General features: G+C 30.6%; 1 protein-coding gene across 1 annotated transcript; it reads left to right on the top strand.

Moving 5' to 3' along the window:
- The first annotated feature begins 4484 nt into the window (after positions 1 to 4484).
- On the top strand, positions 4485 to 7913 carry LOC100305859 (ergosterol biosynthetic protein 28-like). Its single transcript, NM_001250845.2, has 3 exons — positions 4485 to 4674; positions 6760 to 6966; positions 7434 to 7913. Exons 1-3 carry the CDS (start codon positions 4560 to 4562, stop codon positions 7499 to 7501), a joined length of 390 nt encoding a protein of 129 aa, NP_001237774.1. The 5' UTR covers positions 4485 to 4559; the 3' UTR covers positions 7502 to 7913.
- The last annotated feature ends 10887 nt before the right edge of the window (positions 7914 to 18800 follow it).

The following is an 18800-nucleotide window of genomic DNA, read 5'->3' as shown; positions in this document are numbered from 1 at the left end:
TGCCTGCCTCTATAAATTGCCCAAATGCCGCATTGTTTTGTTGGTATCACTTTATTTCATATATTATATAATTATATAATAATATAAATTCCACACAATCAGCCTTTTGCAAGGTTACTTTAACTTCATACAAACTTATACATTGAACGGAAGAAACGATCAAATTAATTAATTATGCTTTACATACGACGTCTCGCGTTTGATATTGTGTCATTAACTGCTTATTATTCATTGTCGTTGAAATTTAGGGTTAAAAAAAATCTTAAAAGTGAACTTAACGTACCGTTAAAATGGGCAAATAAAAATTACTACTATATTTATTTTAAATTAATGTTAGATTTTCATAATACCTTGTTATTAATTCTTTTGATTACTTTATATTTAGATAATTAAATAAAAATGAATTACCTTCAAATCTTAAAAATATAAAAAACACTTAACACTTTCTTCATTTAGTAAATAAATTATTAATAAGAAATTTTTGTAAGAAAAATAAAATAATATTTGACCATGCATTCTTTTTTAATTTATCTTTGACTTAAAAAAGCTAGTTTTATTTTTTCTAGAATTTTTCTAAAACTATTTGTGAGATAATATAGTTGTTGGAAATGAATGAAACCAAAAGGTGCATCGTGGCCAGAACCACTGTTTTTGGAAGTAAATTTTTGACATATTTCTAGTATAATCCGATACTTGGTCTTGCTTCCCAAAATTAACACAACAACATGCTCGAAAATGTGCACCCAACTGAGCCAAGATCAATCGTGGTGGAGTCTCACTATCGGTTCCCAGAAGGAAACAAATAATAACAAGGAAAGAAAGTGTATCATATCACAATTCACAAGGACACAACACAAAGTCAAAAGGAAGTAAGGAACCCCGATATTCTACATGAACTCACTTGCATTGTCACTACACCATTACCTACACCCCCCAATGGAAGCAAAAGAAAAAAGATGTAGTACAAAAACATTTCACGAGTGAAAAAAGAATTTTGTACATAGGTGTTCGATCATGTTGTAAATATGATTGAATTAACATGTAGTAAAGTGAGGTATAATTTTATCTAAAAAGTTAATTACTCTTAAATAAATTCGTGGAGACTCTCATAACATGGACTATACCTTTAAAATTGAGAAGATTCAATAACAAAATAATCAACAAACTTCAAGATTTTCATGTATTAAAAAAAGTTGCTAACCAATGTATTTTACAAATATAAGTCATAACTAAGGATTCATTAAAAGAGATAGCGCCATTTTAAGTGTATAGTACGTATATAAGGATGGATACAATACTGACTGAAGGAATTTGATAATTTGTTATCTAAAAAAAAGGAAATTGATATTTTACAAAAAGCCATATTGCCATTATAAATATACTCATTCCACGAACAAGCCAGAATTGTACAAACGGAAGGGTATTGTGATTCAACGAATCCAACAACAACAATGTGTTCGTTCAAGGCAGAGCCAGATCATAACTTACGACTCTTGGAGGGACGAGAATCCAACGTTTTTGCTTTGGCCTTTTCTTGTTGAATTTCCCATTCATTTTCGTTATTCGCTTTGATAGCTGTATTTTTTCCTCTAAATAATAAGAATAATAAATTGGATAGGATTATTATTATTAGTAGTAGTATTTTCTCACGAGTTGACTGTGCCATTAGAACGTATTTTTAAAAATATCACCGTGGATAAGGATGACCTTTTTTGGTTGTCATGATTGTAATTGTATCCAGCTCACAAACTCAGATATCAGAATTTTTCCACTAAGTTCAAGGTTTGCGAAATCTATCTAATTATTTCAATTCCAAATAAAAGAAGAAAATATGCTCTTACGGATAAGTCCTTCTAAAAATTGCTATACTAAACCTAAAAACAAAAAAAGTAATGATATATGATTCGTGACTGATTGAAACGGCTAGCGATGAATATAGTTTATATTACTTTTACTTGAATAATAAATTGGATATAATAATAATAATAATAATAATAATAATAATAATAATAATGAAATCAAAATTACACGTGTAACATCGACAATTATTATGTCATTTTTATAATTTAATATACAATATGATTTGAATTATATTTATATATTATCAGAATTGTTTATGTTAAATTTTGTTAAAATTGAACAATAATGATAAGATAATCAAATGATCTATGTTTTAATATATTTTAAAATGTTTATAATGTGTTGATTTTAATTTATATAAATGAAATAATACATGATTTTTTATTAATATAAAATTTTGTATATGTAATCTACGTGAAAAAAAATTTTAATCTAACAGTGAGTTATAAGAAAATATTATTCAATTGAAAGTTATAGAATAATATAATAGTTATCAAAGTTATATCATTGTTATTTGATATATATATATAGCTTTACTTTTTTATATATAAAGTTCGGTTTGATTCTGTAACATCATTGATTATCAATTTCTTGATGGCTTATACATTATAATACACACAGTGATACTTCACTCAACTTATTTGTTGTTCAAAATCCTCTATAGGTAATTTTTTTCCAAACTTTGACAATTTACTTCAACTGTTTTCAGGATCAACGACTATTCCTATAAATCAACATAAGACTTTTCAATGCGTTTTATCCTCACTCACACATCTTCTAGTAAATTTTCTAGAACTCATCCCATAACTACTCCAAGTTAATCACACACTTAATTATAAAATTCTTAAGTGATGGAGTACTAAAAAGTAAATGAATTTTGTTGATATAATCTCATACCTATACAACCTCTAAATTTGTCTCATTTTGGCATGACTTGATTCAGGTGTTTTTCCATTATTAAATAATTTAGTTTAGTTCAAAATATTTTGAATAATTACCATTGTTATCATGAAATGATGAATTTTTATGGTTGTTGACCATATTTGTATGATTTGTTAGTCGTTTTCTTTATAATAATATATAAATATATTTAAATCTTTTTAAAGTTAATTAATATATTATTTTTTAATTATTGTTTAATTTTATTAAAAGTGACTTAGTTTGTTGAATATATTTATTTTTTAAAAGACTATATATTTACATTTTAATTTTTCCCAAAACTATAGTTTCAAGATTAATTTTCAAGTTCAATATTTCAAATGAACCGACGACATGAATCTTCTTCCAAACTATAGTTAGTACTTTCGAAAGGTTATATTGAACAAAATTAATTGAAAAGTTAGTCTAAAGTTATAAAATTAACTAGAGAGCTAATGGTTAGAAGCTGATAACCGGAGATTGAAAAATTAACTGTTATATAAAATTAGTTGTTGGAGTAGTTGAAAAGTATAAAATAACAAAAAAAATCATAATTTATTTAAAAAAGATAATAAAAAATTTAATAAATATATTAAGGATAAAAAATGAAAAAAATATAAAAAAATTAAAAATTAGAAACTAATGTCTCAAAAATACTACATAAACTAACATTTCGAAAAAGGTCAGAAACTATTATAAAACCTTATTTGTCCAACAACAAACATATAAAAACTAGCTGCCCTTTGTGGAAGCCAAAAATCTAAACACTTCATACTTCATAATTTTTGTTTAGATATACTTCATAGTTCGGTTGTGGTGAATTTTGAGAATAAAATCGACCCAATCACAAGAATAGTTACGGTTTTGGATTGGAACAGTTTTTTTTTTCTTTCCTGTTTCCATTCACAAAATAACACTTTTGATTGTGTTTGTTTTAAGTCATATACATTTATTATCAGAAATGTGATTTGGAAATGCATCATTCTCATGTTTTGGTATGAGATATAAAAAAATTATACCTAGGCATAATCTATTCTCAAGAACATATATTATACATAATATGTAATATTTCTATTCTCCGTAAAATGGTGAGAATTCTACGTTGACATGCAAATGGGAGTTATTCTTTAATATAATTTCTCACCTTCACTTTATTTTATTTTTAATATTTTTTTAACTGAAATAAATTTTAAAACATTCAAAGAATGTTAAGTAGTTATCAAATATATCGATGCAAATAATATTTCAATGATAATATTTTCAGAAATATTATTTTTCAAGAGTATAATTTAGTTCGTAAAATAAATGTCCCGCATATCGATTTATGAATTCCTCTAATAATTAAGTTTTCATTTAAAAGATGAGACTTATAAAATTATAAGTGGTTTAAAGTGTTAATTAAATTACAAAATCACAAGTCAAAATAATCTCAGTGACTTTTAAATTGAAATGTATTTGATGGTGGAATAAAAAACAAATGTAAGTTTTCACCCTTATCTTGATATAAATATTCATCACATTAGGTTTAGGTAAAATTTAAAGACAAATGTAGATATATAAATGAAAATTATAGTTTTTTATTTGCAGAAAGAAAATTATAATCCTAATTCATGAAAAAGAAAATTTCAATGAGACTAAAAGTGGAGTAAGAATGTCAAATTACTTGTTATGGTCTTTTTAAGTTCCTTGTATATTATCCCGAAGTTGGAGTTACTTGAAACGACATCGTTTCAGGGAAGGGAGTGAAGTGATAGAGGAAACCGTAGAACAGTGGTGGAAAAATGAAGGCATTGGGATGGTGGCTGATAGCGGTAGGCACGCTTCGATTGGCCTCCGTGTGGTTCGGTTTCTTCGACATTTGGGCTCTTCGACTCGCCGTCTTCTCCAACACTACAAGTAATTTCCACTCTTTCCTCATTTTACTCCAACAACACATAAAGTTGCTTACACTGATCATTCATTCACTTACATCGATTAGTAATTTAGATCCTCACTTGTTCCGAGGGTAGATATTGTCGGTTGGGTACTGCTACACTACTTGCTCACTGTTTCAGCGTCTGAAACGGGGCTTGTGTCATTCGATTTACTTTCAGAAATTAGTTTTTCTGAGTCAGACAATCGAAAACGTTAGATCCAATTCATGACAATGAGATCTTCTAGATCCCAATGCACCAGATATTGTTATTCATCTTTTTTCTTTTTTTAAGCTTTCACAAGGAAATGTCGTTGTTCCCCCCCTTTTTTGGGTCTCACAAGCTATCAGAATGTTTCCAGAATAGCTTCTACATCAATTATATTTTCAGTTCCCAATTTCCCCTTTTTTCATGTTAACTATGTATGTATTTATCACGCAACCGCTTCAGAATTTTCTTCAAATATTGAAGCCCTCTTTAGCACAATAAAAATGCAGGAGAGACGGTATTAGAAAATTTTGTTTCAGTTGTGAGATCATATGACAAGTTGTGATGTTCCAAGCATATGGCAGGCATTGAATTTTATAATTATAATTGGTAGGCAGGCCTAATTGTATTTTTACTCTCCACATTTTAATCTATTAGTTATTTTGGTTTTTCTAGTTTTAATTGCTCATATTTGATCCTAGTAAATTTTTTAATTGTTTAAACGAAGTTTCTCGTTTCAAAATTCTATCTAATAATTAACAAAAATATAACAGGGTTGTGGTATATAATTGATATGTATAGATTTGTAAAGGAAAACTCTTTAAAACTTTTACACGAAATAAAAAATTTTATGCATTGTTTATTTTGTTATATTTTATGCTTTTTTAAAAAAAAATATTTTATACATTGTTTATTTTGTAATACAAATGAATGATATGTTACACTTACACATTTGTTATATTTTGTTATATTTCTGATAGTTATTGGAAGTAAGTGTAGAGCGATAAGTTTAATTTGAACAATTGAAAAATTATGAAGACTAAATTTGAGCAATTTAACTTGGAGAAACTAAAATTGCAGATGAAGTATGTGGACAAAATTAAGCCTTGATAGTGATCTAAATGCCAACATGTATTATTATATCGACAGAAATCTGGTTTGGCTAAGTGGTTAACCTAATAGCAACTAAATTTTTTTTTAGTGAGTGTCAATAAGAAAGCATAGGATGAGTTTGACTTGTCTCATAACAACAAACAACATATATGAAAGTCGGATTTTGATTGTACAGATGAGATGAGGAAATTTAGCTTGCTAGGAAAAAAGAACTGAATCTGTTTTATAAGTGTTCTGCATAAATTTATTGATGATTGTCTAATGTCTATCAATGTAAAGGATGGTGTTAGAACCTGGGAGGAGACAAAGGAAACAAGTCAATAAGTATTTTGATTATTTTTAAATTCCGAGGTATTTAACGTAGAGATTTAAGATCTTTTGACCCATTAAATATTGTTATCATCCTTGTGAACTGTATCTTTTGTGCTTGCCTTACCTTTTTGAGCCCTGGTTTTAATCTGAATCAGCTTTGAACATCACGGATCTTGACAATGTAATTTTGCAATTTGTTTACATGCTCTTCCCAAGGTTATATGATATCCTTTATCATCTTGAAAGTTGTTCCCAATGTAACAATCAAAGTAATTGGATATTTGGAATTTAAATCCTTTCATCTACGTTAACCCTCTTTCATAGAGCATCACATGCTTGTGACGTGATGACCCAATTAATCAAAACAAAATAAACACTCATCTTTTAAGTTTGGTTTACTGTAAGTGATGCCTACGACTGACAGAGGAGGCTGTGTTTTCATCCTTTTGAAATGATATAATATGGCTTTGTTGCTTTCGTAATGAGAACAAATTTTTCAACACATTAATTTCAGATACTCATCACAATGCATTAGCAAAGTTGTTTTGCTGAACTTGTTTAAGCTTTATAATAATTCTAATTTCAAACAAAATCCTAATATGATTTTCAGAATGATCAGAACTGATATAAGTTTATTAATTTTTCATTTTTGTAGTGACTGAAGTTCATGGGCGCACATTTGGAACTTGGACACTGTTGACCTGCACCCTTTGCTATATCTGCGCATTCAACCTTGAAAATAAGCCTCTCTACCTGGCTACTTTCTTGTCATTCATCTATGCATTGGGTCATTTCTTGACCGAATATCTAATTTATCATACAATGGAGATTAAGAATCTGACTACTGTTGGCATATTTGCAGGTATGACATTTTATTCTCGTGTCCCATCAAATTGGCATGCGTTACATTATTCTCTTTAATTTTAAACCAAAATTTTGTCTTTTTTTTTTCCCTTCTTTTTTCCCCCTTGGCAATTATATTTTTAAATATACCGTGGCCTATCTGTTTAATCATGCCTGCGATGTTTAATTATAGGCGACGAGAATTTGTTGGCTTTCTTTCTACATTTTTAATCCTTTATTTTGTGCCATGTTTAACTATTTCAGTTGTCTTCTTGTTGTATGCATTATTTGCTACTTTCTTTTTGCTCTCCCCTAGTCAATAAACTAAAAAGAAAGGAAAAGAATCTTGTACCCCAATACATGTCTTCTACTGTGTACCTTTCGGCCCATTATTATTCTGAAACGACCTTGGTTTGGCTGATTTGTCCTCTTATGTTGGCATGATTTATGGATGGAACACATCTTAACATCTAAGTTTACTCATAGGAACATCGATAATATGGATGCTATTGCAATGGAATGCACACTCGAAAGTCCACTTGAAGCACTCTTAGCCTGCAAATAGAGATGGGGCAAAAGTGCTCTACTGTGATTGGTGGTATTGGACCGTTAGGTACAAGAGATGCAGCTCTAGATATCTCATCCTTTTATTTGATTTTGAAGACATTTCATGTTGATACAAATATGTTCGTTTAGCAATTGCGGTTTACAAAATCATGGATGCAGTGCTTCACCATGTTTTTTTTAAGGTATGCCAAGGTAGAAGGGGGAAAGTATCCCAACTATGTTGGCACCCTAACCCTCAACCACCAAAACAACAAAACTGATGATAGCCATGCTAGCTTGTTGTTAAAAATGCAAGTAACTATTAGCTTTGCTCCGCTTTGCACTAACTGATTTTGAAGAGATGAGATCCCTGCTGTCTGGAATTTTGAAGACGAATTCTAATCCTATTAATTTTCTGTTTAATGAGCTTCTTGTATTGCTGAAGGGATTGCGTTTGTAGTTAGGAGCATGATAATTTGCGAACAAACTTCGAAACTTCACGTCTAGAATAGAAGGTAATTTGTTTTCATTGCGAACAATTTTTTTATAAAAAAATATATAAATTGCCTCAGATTCTTTGCGTATGGGCCTTGAACAATAAGTGAAAACAAATTATAGGAACATCGATAGTATGGATGCTTTCGAGTGTGCATTCCATTGCATTAGCATGCATAATAATATCCTTAATGACATGAAACAAAGTAGGTTTGAATTCTCTTTGGGTATTAGTGTAAGTAGTAATTAAGCTAGTAGTAATGTTAGTGTGCGAATTATTGGGACCAAACGGACTTATCTTTCATCTACACCCCTTATCATAAACTTGTGCCCAATTCGTCAAATCAATGTCACAAGATATATAATGCAGACACGGATCAAGAAGGAAAGAAAAAAAGATGTAGGCGTATTTTTTTTAATGTTTTTGCAATTATTAAAGAATTTGATTTCTTTTTTTTGCATTAAAATTTGACAAAGTGTTAAAACATTAAAGGTAAGTCTATAAACTTTAATCTTTTTGATATGAGTCGAAATACAGATGTAGTCAGCTAAAGAATTATTATTAAATTATATTGAGAAGTAAACATGAAATTCCACTTAAAAAGTGTTAAAAAAAATGTAAACATATGTTGTTATCATTTCGCATCTCATACGGATGAACTGAGTCATATACGGATGTAGTTCATCATACCATTCATCCGTATGACTCATAAGCCCAATTCAAAAGTTTTTTAAATTTTTTTTTAAAAATATTTATGATGAATTAATTTAAAATTAATGGTCCAAGCAAGAATCAAACTTGTGACTTTCAGCAGCTCTAACCAATTGATCTAATGAACCAATTACATTATAAAATAAATAATGTTGTTATACATAATATTAAAATTTTTAATGTATATTTAATGCGCATGTAAATTTAAATAATAAATTTTGTGACAATTAATTTTGATATAAATCATACGAATTATTTAATCCGTATATTTTTTTATAAATAAAAAATATTTACTATTACAAAATTTAATATATATTAAATTTTGTAATAGTAATTTTTTTTTAATGCACAAATGAGTAATTTAATATATTAATAATTAAAAAAATAAAACTTTAAGGAATTAAAAAAAACCAAAAAACCAATACGGATGAACTTCATCTGTATGGTTTATACGGATGAAGTTCATTCGTATAATTCATACGAATCAAGTTGATCCGTATGTGAAAAATCTGTTTACGAATCATCATTCAGTCAGAAAAAGTAACTTAAAAAGTAACAACGAGCAAGGGGCATTTTGGACATTAACAAAAAATACATGGTGCACCAGCCATACTGCTGGGTGCACCTAGCAACACCCGTTCAATTCCGAGGGAAGGGGGTGTGAGCCCACAGCTTTTGTACGCTTAGCCATTTGTGTTGGTATCTATATCACAAGAGCATTCAATCTTGAAGGAAGTGGACCACCTAATACTACAAACAAAATCATTATTGGGTCCAGCCTGACTAATAAAAATGTCGGCGATTCCTTTTCATAACGAACCCAAACTAGCTAAAGATTGGAGGACCAAATAAAATATAGAACAAATTCATATGAAACAATATGTTACTACAACTACAAAAAATTAGATCAAATCTTCTCGACACTTTAATCCTATTTGGCATGGCATCCCAAAATAAGTTATACACTTAACTTTTCAAATTCCTTAGCCAGAAGTTTTTTAATTTTATATTTTATTTTTAAGTGTGGAACATGTAAACTTTACGTGGAAGATTTTGATTATAATAATGTCTTGGCACAAGGCATAATATAACCCAAAGTTCACAGGCAGAAGTATGAAGAATTGTTTACAGTCTGAAAAGAGAAAATATCGAAAAATTCCATGATATTATTCTAAAGTAGTTACTTGCTTGGTTGTTGTAACTCCTCACTAGGCACTTTCCTTGCTTGCCATGTTTGTTGTGTCTCTGAAACGGTCTGCTTATTCGGCTCGTGATTAAGTACAACTTCTGCCGGCAAATTTCCTCAGAAGGGGTGCCTTTACAAATTATTTCCCCAAAAGGGGTCGTTTTCAAAAATTTAACGTGGGGGGGTTGTTTTATACGTAATCTGCATGGGCTGTTCTCCAAATCGCCACATGCAATGGCGACTTTGCTCTGTAAATCCCACGTGGCCTGCAAACCGCCATTGGTATTGGCAATTCAGGTGCAGTGCAAATCGCCAGTGTCTTTGGCGAGTCCGTCGTTGCTTTGGGAAACCGCTAGTTTGACTAGCGGTTGGGTTCAGACCTAGCTTAGGGTAGCGGTGCAGCTACGGTGGTGCTGCAGGGTGGTGCAGGAAGCGCAGAAGGCCAAATCGCAAGTAATGGTGGCGATTTGGCTGTTCAAAATTTTTTTTTTTATAAAGCAATGCAGGAGCAGGTGCTTCCATCCTTCGTTTTTCTTCACTGCACTGCATTGCTTCTTGCTTGTGTTGCCATTGTTCTTTGCTTCCAGTGAACCATATTATTTTTCTGTTGCTACGTTTGTATTATTGGTAAGTATGGTTTTAACTGAATTTTTTTTTTTTGTGATATATGTTTAAGTATAATTGATAAATTTTTTGTATATTGTAGGTGAAGTTTTTGTTCTTGTTTGGCCTACACTTTTTGGTTGAGATATTAATGTCATTTAGGTTAGATTTTTGTAAGTTGTAAGTTATTAGCTGTTATATATATATATATATATATATATATATATATATATATATATTAGGTTAGTTTTAGTTAATTTATAAATATTAATTTAAGAATATTAGTTAGGTTAATATACATATGTTAAGTTAGTATTAATTGTGCTTTAGGTTAGTTTAGGTTAGTTTTTGATAATATTATTTTGTTTAGATTTTATAAATTAGTATGGTATTATTTGTCTTATATATGTGTAGATTTTGGTTAGTATATATATAGTACGTTTGTTTAGTTTAGGTGATAATAAAATTATTTGTGTTATACATACGTTGTAGTTAATTTGTTAATATGAATTGGTTTAAGTTTTTTAATTGATATGTTATTATTATTTGATTTAGATTTTTTACATTTGTATGATATTATTTAGGTTTATATTTTTTAATTTTTCTTGGAATATATGATACGTTGTTAATAATATATATTGTTTAAAGTTTTGTTTCCATTGTATTTTTTGGAATTTTTAAATTTATTTGTCTAATATATGTAATTTAATTTTAATTTTATTAATCGGAAAATAAATTGGTAATTTATTAAATTTATGTATGTATTTAAATTTTTAATTTTTTATTTGTATAGTATTTTAGTAATTTTTGAAATTATTTTAATTTATTTGTGTAATATATGTAATTTAATTTTAATTTTATTAATCGGAAAAGAAATTGGTAATTTATTTAAATTTATGTATGTATTTAAATTTTTAATTTTTTATTTGTATAGTATTTTAGTTAGTATTTAATTATTTTTATGTAATTTAATTTATAATTTTGCTAGAATGTTAATATTATTCAGTTGCAATTAACTTTTAATTTTTATTGGAATATATGATATGTTTTTAATTATATATATATATATATATATATATATATATATATATATATATATATATATATATATTGTTTAAATTTTTGTTTCCCATAGTATTTTTTGGATTTATTTTAATTTATTTGTGTAATATATGTAATTTAATTTAAATTTTATTTATCGGAAAATAAATAGTATATATATATATATATTAGGTTAGTTTTAGTTAATTTATAAATATTAATTTAAGAATATTAGTTAGGTTAATATACATATGTTAAGTTAGTATTAATTGTGCTTTAGGTTAGTTTAGGTTAGTTTTTGATAATATTATTTTGTTTAGATTTTATAAATTAGTATGGTATTATTTGTCTTATATATGTGTAGATTTTGGTTAGTATATATATAGTACGTTTGTTTAGTTTAGGTGATAATAAAATTATTTGTGTTATACATACGTTGTAGTTAATTTGTTAATATGAATTGGTTTAAGTTTTTTAATTGATATGTTATTATTATTTGATTTAGATTTTTTACATTTGTATGATATTATTTAGGTTTATATTTTTTAATTTTTCTTGGAATATATGATACGTTGTTAATAATATATATTGTTTAAAGTTTTGTTTCCATTGTATTTTTTGGAATTTTTAAATTTATTTGTCTAATATATGTAATTTAATTTTAATTTTATTAATCGGAAAATAAATTGGTAATTTATTAAATTTATGTATGTATTTAAATTTTTAATTTTTTATTTGTATAGTATTTTAGTAATTTTTGAAATTATTTTAATTTATTTGTGTAATATATGTAATTTAATTTTAATTTTATTAATCGGAAAAGAAATTGGTAATTTATTTAAATTTATGTATGTATTTAAATTTTTAATTTTTTATTTGTATAGTATTTTAGTTAGTATTTAATTATTTTTATGTAATTTAATTTATAATTTTTTTAGAATGTTAATGTTATTCAGTTTAAAGATTTTTAATTTTGTATTGTATTTTGTTATTCAAATTTATGTATTTTGTTATTTAGTGACATTTTAATTAATTTGTTGTAAGTCGAATAAATTTTTTTGTTGTTAAATTTTTGTTGTCAATTTTTTTAATATATTTTTTTTACAGTATCGATGGCATCTTCATCGTCGTCTTCATCAGGCATACAAATTAAGTTTGGTCCAATAGAAGGAGACGTTTTATGGATGCAACCCAAACATGTTTCAGAACATGTTTGGAATGGGGAACCAGACAGAAAATTGCATATTCGACGAGCGGTCCCATTTATCAGGTCAAGAAGAGATACCAGAGGAAATTATTCTCTGCTTCGACAATCTGGCTTTTACTGGATAATGAAGATGGGCTACCTCAAAATAAATTCGTCATTAATTACTGCCTTAATTGAAAGATGGAGGCCCGAGACCCATACATTTCACATGAGATGCGGAGAGTGTACAATTACTCTTCAAGACGTCTCTGTATTATTAGGTCTGACTGTTGATGGGGCACCATTAATTGGTCAGACTAATCTTGATTGGGGCGAATTGTGTGAAGAATTGTTGGGCGTCAGACCACAGGAGGGTGAACTATAAGGCAGTGTGGTAAAATTAAGTTGGCTCGCTCACCATTTCTCAGAAATAATATCCATGATGGTAACGTAGAATATCTACAAAGATTTACCCGTGCATGGATCCTCAGATTCATAGGAGGTGTTCTATTTGTTGATAAAAGCAGCAGTAAAGTTTCCCTAAGGTACCTTCAATTTTTACGGGACTTTGAACAGTGCCGCACGTATGCATGGGGACCTGCCGTGCTTGCTTATTTATATAGAGAGATGTGCAGCGCCACCGATTACAAAATTAAATCAATCGGAGGTATGTGCATCTTAATCCAAATGTGGGCATGGGAACGCTGCACGACTTTGGCCCCAAAGAGGACTCCTCCTGTACTAGAAAATAAACCACTGGGGCACAGGTTAGTTGTTTAAAAAAAAATTCATTTGAAAATAATCAATAATGTAACGCGTCGGCAGTAATTATTTCAATTTTTTTGTAGGTGGCTGCGACGTGGAAACCAACATATTGGCAATGATGATCTAATAGTTTTCCGTCGCAAATTGGATATCATGAAACGACATGAGGTAAGAAGATCATTATGTATTCGTTAAATAATAAATAAAATGTCATGTTTAAGTCAAAACTAACAATTGTCTTATTGTATGCAGTTTCTGTGGGAGCCTTACACAGCAACTGTTTTGTCGATGTTGCCTCCCATTTGTTTGGTTGGTACTGTGGCGTGGTGCGCAGTGATGCCACTCATTTGTTTCCATGTTGTAGAGTGGCACCAACCCGATAGAGTGTTGCGACAATTTGGAATGCAACAACCTATTCCGGAGCCTCCTTTGCAACCACAGAGTATCCATGGGCTAACGCTGAAAGGCAAAATGGATGAAAATTGGTTCCAGCTGTTGGCCCCATTTATCAGTCAGTGGCATAATCGAGCTGAGTTTAAGGTCGACGTTTATCCTCGACAGGAGGGCCTATTGAGTTTTAACTCGGATTACATGGTCTGGTATAGGCGAAAAACAAAGATGTTTGTCGACCAAAACAATGCAAAGACAGCTACATTGGTATTTATTTATTTTTAAATATTTAACTTCAATTTTTTTTAAAGCATCGACATTAATTTGCTGACCCTAATAATTGCAGGGTGAAGTTGCGGAGACTTTGCAGTATATGGTGTCACCACAAGGGCGTAACACATGGACAGTGGATGATCTTGTGCCTTATGTGGAGAAGCTGACGATTTTATCCGAAGAGCAAGAGAGGATCACTGAGCCTGTGGCACATGGTCCAACATCAGAGCGTCGCTTTCCGCCACAACAGTTTGACATGCTTCCATCCAGTGTGGAAACTCGAGGTTTTGACAGACGAAGGGAGATTGTTCAAGCGGAAGATTTTTCCCAACAAATGGAGCAGCGTGACCATGGAATGTACTACACGCCACCAACATTTTCTCAGTATCCTTCGCAGATGTATCAGTATCCTTTCGAAGGTCATGATACTGATATGTCTGCAAGCTCACATTCGTATGGTGGTGTTGCGGAAACACACCCTCATTTTTCATGGCCGACCATGACCCCTTCGCAGCAACATGATGCCCCAATGGCAACACCTAATGCCCCATTAGCTCCGCAATGGAATGTACCCGGAGCAATACCTGATATGGGTGATTTATTAGGTGTTGATTTGCGTCACGAGTTTTCTGCTGAGGCTGAGCAACAAGGGCGGCGACAGCGGGCAAGAAGAAATCCTGATCGTGAAGCCCGAAGGTGGGATCGATCATGTGGCACAGGCTCACGCCATCACGGACACCATAATGACTGATTTTTATGTCTCTATTTAAAATTTGTGTTGTATCTTTGTAATTTGAATTTCAGACTTAATTTATGGTATCTCATAGTACTTGTTATGGAATGTGTTATGGAATTTCGTTTTTAATGACTATTTGTTATGGAATCACGATCGCGGACACCATAATGACTATTTTTATGTTGCGCATCAAACTAGAATAATAAATAAACTCGTAAAGAAAAATAAAGTAGACATAACCAGGGGGGCACTTTCAAGTATCTGACACGCAGTCAGCTGCTGCTGCGGCTACTCTAGACCATCCGGTTTATATGCTATGGTTTACTAACGAATCATTGAACCCACAAATAAGTCATGTACAAAAGGCAAAATGTTTTAACTACTGAATCATTGAACCCCAAAAATAAAATACATTGAACAAAACGGAAACAAATACAAGTCACGAGACTAACATACATAAATCAAGGATTTGAACAACTCCCACGCTCAGATTGCATTGGACAGCGACGCCTGTTATGCCCTTCGGCTCCACATCTACTGCATTTTGTTCGGTGCTCAGATGGTTCGACCCAATCCATCTCATTTCTTATCCTTGTTGATTTTGGCCGACCTTTCGCACAAATTGTTGTTGGGTTAGGGATAAGTGTCCATGCGTCATCAGAAGGAGGAATAGCCGCTTCATTCCCAAGAGGCCACCATTGTGCGGAGTAAGCTTTTGAGATGTGCTCGTTTGTATAAACAACATCTATGTATTGGTAGTAGTTCATGCTCACATAACCACAAGCTGCAATAATGTGTGAACATGGATAGTGAAGCGCAGAATACCTTCCGCATTGACAATGACGACCATTCAAGTTTACTGCCCACTTTTGTCCGCCACGTTGCGTTATAGGGTTGAAGCTCTCCTCTACTTCAAACCTTGTGGAGTGGATATCATATACGCGAACGATGTGCGTACAAGCTTGTTCTTGATTTTTCCTCAGTTCTTTAACAAGCTTTGAACAATATACTTGGCCTTCATTTAACTGTCTTTGGGCTTGGCGGCCACGCTCAACAAAGTACTTTCGACACCTACTGTACGTTGATTTCACCAATGCTGTTATGGGAATGTTGCGACAATCCTTTAAAACCTTATTGATACATTCTGAGAGGTTTGTTGTCATGTGGCCATATCGACGTCCTTCTCTATCGTAAGCCATCGTCCATTTTTCCTTTGAGATGCGATCAATCCATGTTGCTATGGCTGGACTCAGTTCACAAAATTTTTCTAAATTTTGATCAAAAATGTGCTTGCAAGGAGTGTAGGCTGCATAAAATTAGTTATGAATAACAATTTTAAAGTATAAATGAAAGTAAAATAAATGTGACCATCAAATATGAAATCTTACCCAATTTCTTCAACATTTCTTTTTGTTTGGCATTATTGAATTTTCGATTGAAGTTGCTTGCTATGTGTCGCACACAGTAGACATGGTAACCGTGGGGAGGTTGCCAACCAAGTGCTTCGTTAGGACAGCGGACTTTATACTCGCGTGTCGATCAGATATGAGACAAATACATTTTTATCTGTGAATGTTCACGCAAGTGTGCCAAAAACCATGACCACGCTGTCAACGTCTCACCTTCGACCACGCGAATGCTAGAGGAAGGACGCCCCATTTCCATCTTGTGATGTGGCCATTAAGAGGGTCCCACGGTATTTGCCATACAAATGTGTGTCGTCAACTTGTATGATTGGCTTACAGTACTTGAAAGCCTCTTTACATTGGCCAAAAGTCCAGAAAACTCTATGAAATTGGCGGTGTTCGCGACTAACCGTATTTCCAACGATAAAATCGTCATGTATATTTGAAAATACGATCCGGAGAATGATTTTGCATGTGTGTTAGCCACGACGAAAGTTTCGCATATGACTCATCCCAATCACCATATTCAATAGCAATGGCTTTCTGTTTCGCCAACCAAGCTTTTTTGTACGACACCTTGTACGCAAATTGACTGTTAATCCTCTCTTGAATCAATGAAATTTTTATGATGGATCTTCTCTGATCATGCCTGTCAATAGAATAACAAATTTAAATGACAATTAAGGCTAAACAATAACATAATATGAACATAAAATACGTACCTACTACACAAGTGGCAATTAAATCTGAATCAAGTTTCTCGTGATCTTGGGTCATGGTCATATTGAGACAGTGTGTGGTCCACCCCATTGAGTGACTTTCATGAATCAGTTTTTTTAGATAGAATTGCCCTCATGTAGAAAAGGCAAGGACAATCTGCATTTCTATTCAAGCAACAAACCACATACTTGTCCCATTTGGTTTCAACCACTTTGAAACTTTGATGCACCCTCATAACATATTGTTTGACCGCATTCTTCACCGCATCTTTACTATCAAATTCCATGCCAACATATAATTCTTGGCCAACATTAAAAGTGGATGGCATTCCAAACCACAAATGTCTCCTCATCAGGATGGCTCCAGTTGATATTATTATAATGCAAAGCATCATTCCAAAATGGATTCTGAATTCCTTGTAACCTTATAGTCCAAAAAAAATTCAAATCATACTTATTTGGCATTAAATACAATTGTCGTGAAATAATAAATTATTGACTGAAGTATTTTTTAAGAAAATCATACCTTCTGCTGGGTGAACAATTCTTACTGGTGGAATCATCTCGGGACTTCATTGTCTGTATCTGATATACCATCAACACTGTCATCTTCGTCTAACGAATCTTCAACGTATGAGTTAGATACAAGATAATCATCGTCATGATGATCATCATCTTCGTCAAGATTTAAATTGCTCATATTTGTTGGCGGTTGTGTGTCATCATTAGATACATAATTTCCACATGATGTAAGAGAATTTGCAGAATGAAACATTGAACCACCAGCCACATCCTTTTCTATGTACAATTCTAGAACTGACATTTCTTGTTGTTGTTTAAAACTTTCCAGCATCGTTTCAACGTCTTCGTCATCGCAAATTTGCAAGGCAATATATTTTCCTGACACTAAAAATCTACAACTAATAGCAGAAATAATTTCATTATTTTCTAACTTTACCTTGTCTCCAATTTTTTTCTTCAAAGCATTGAAACTAATTCCACGTTTAATCTGAATCGCTTTTTTACTGCCTTCAAATATTACACCATCATTATCTTCATATACCCTTCCATTAAAATACAACACGGTTATAACCGAATTCATCGTGTACCTACAAAAACAATATTTTAATTAATTATTCATAATAAATTCAAAATAGTAAATATAATATAAGAAATAAAAAAATATAATACTATATATTTTACTACAAACTAATAAATAAAGAAAAATTACTTAAAAAAAATTACTTCAAAGCTGAAATCTAGTTTTAATTAAAAATTACTTTAAAAAATTATAATACAAATTATTTTACTGCAAACTAACAAATAAAAAAAATTACTTAAAAAAATTACTTGAAAGCTGAAATCTAGTTTTAATTAAAAATTACTTAAAAAAATTACGATACAAATTATTTTACTGCAAACTAAGAAATAAAAAAAATTCTTCAAAAAAATACTTTAAAGTTGAAATCTACTTTTAATTAAAAATTACTTAAAAAAATTACGATACAAATTATTTTACTGCAAACTAAGAAATAAAAAAAAATCTTCAAAGAAATTACTTTAAAGCTGAAATCTACTTTTAATTAAAAATTACTTAAAAAAATTATCATACACATTATTTTACTGGAAACTAAGAAATAAAAAAAGTTACTTAAAAAAATTACTTGAAAGCTGAAATTTACTTTTAGTTAAAAATTACTTCAAAAAAATTATCATACAAATTATTTTACTTGAAACTAAGAAATAAAAAAAATTACTTAAAAAAATAACTTGAAAGCTGAAATCTAGTTTTAAT

The sequence above is a fragment of the Glycine max genome, chromosome 4, assembly GCF_000004515.6.
Source record: "Glycine max cultivar Williams 82 chromosome 4, Glycine_max_v4.0, whole genome shotgun sequence".
Lineage (NCBI taxonomy): Eukaryota > Viridiplantae > Streptophyta > Magnoliopsida > Fabales > Fabaceae > Glycine > Glycine max.
Note: the sequence above shows the minus strand (reverse complement) of the source record. Positions and strands in the feature narration are given on the sequence as shown.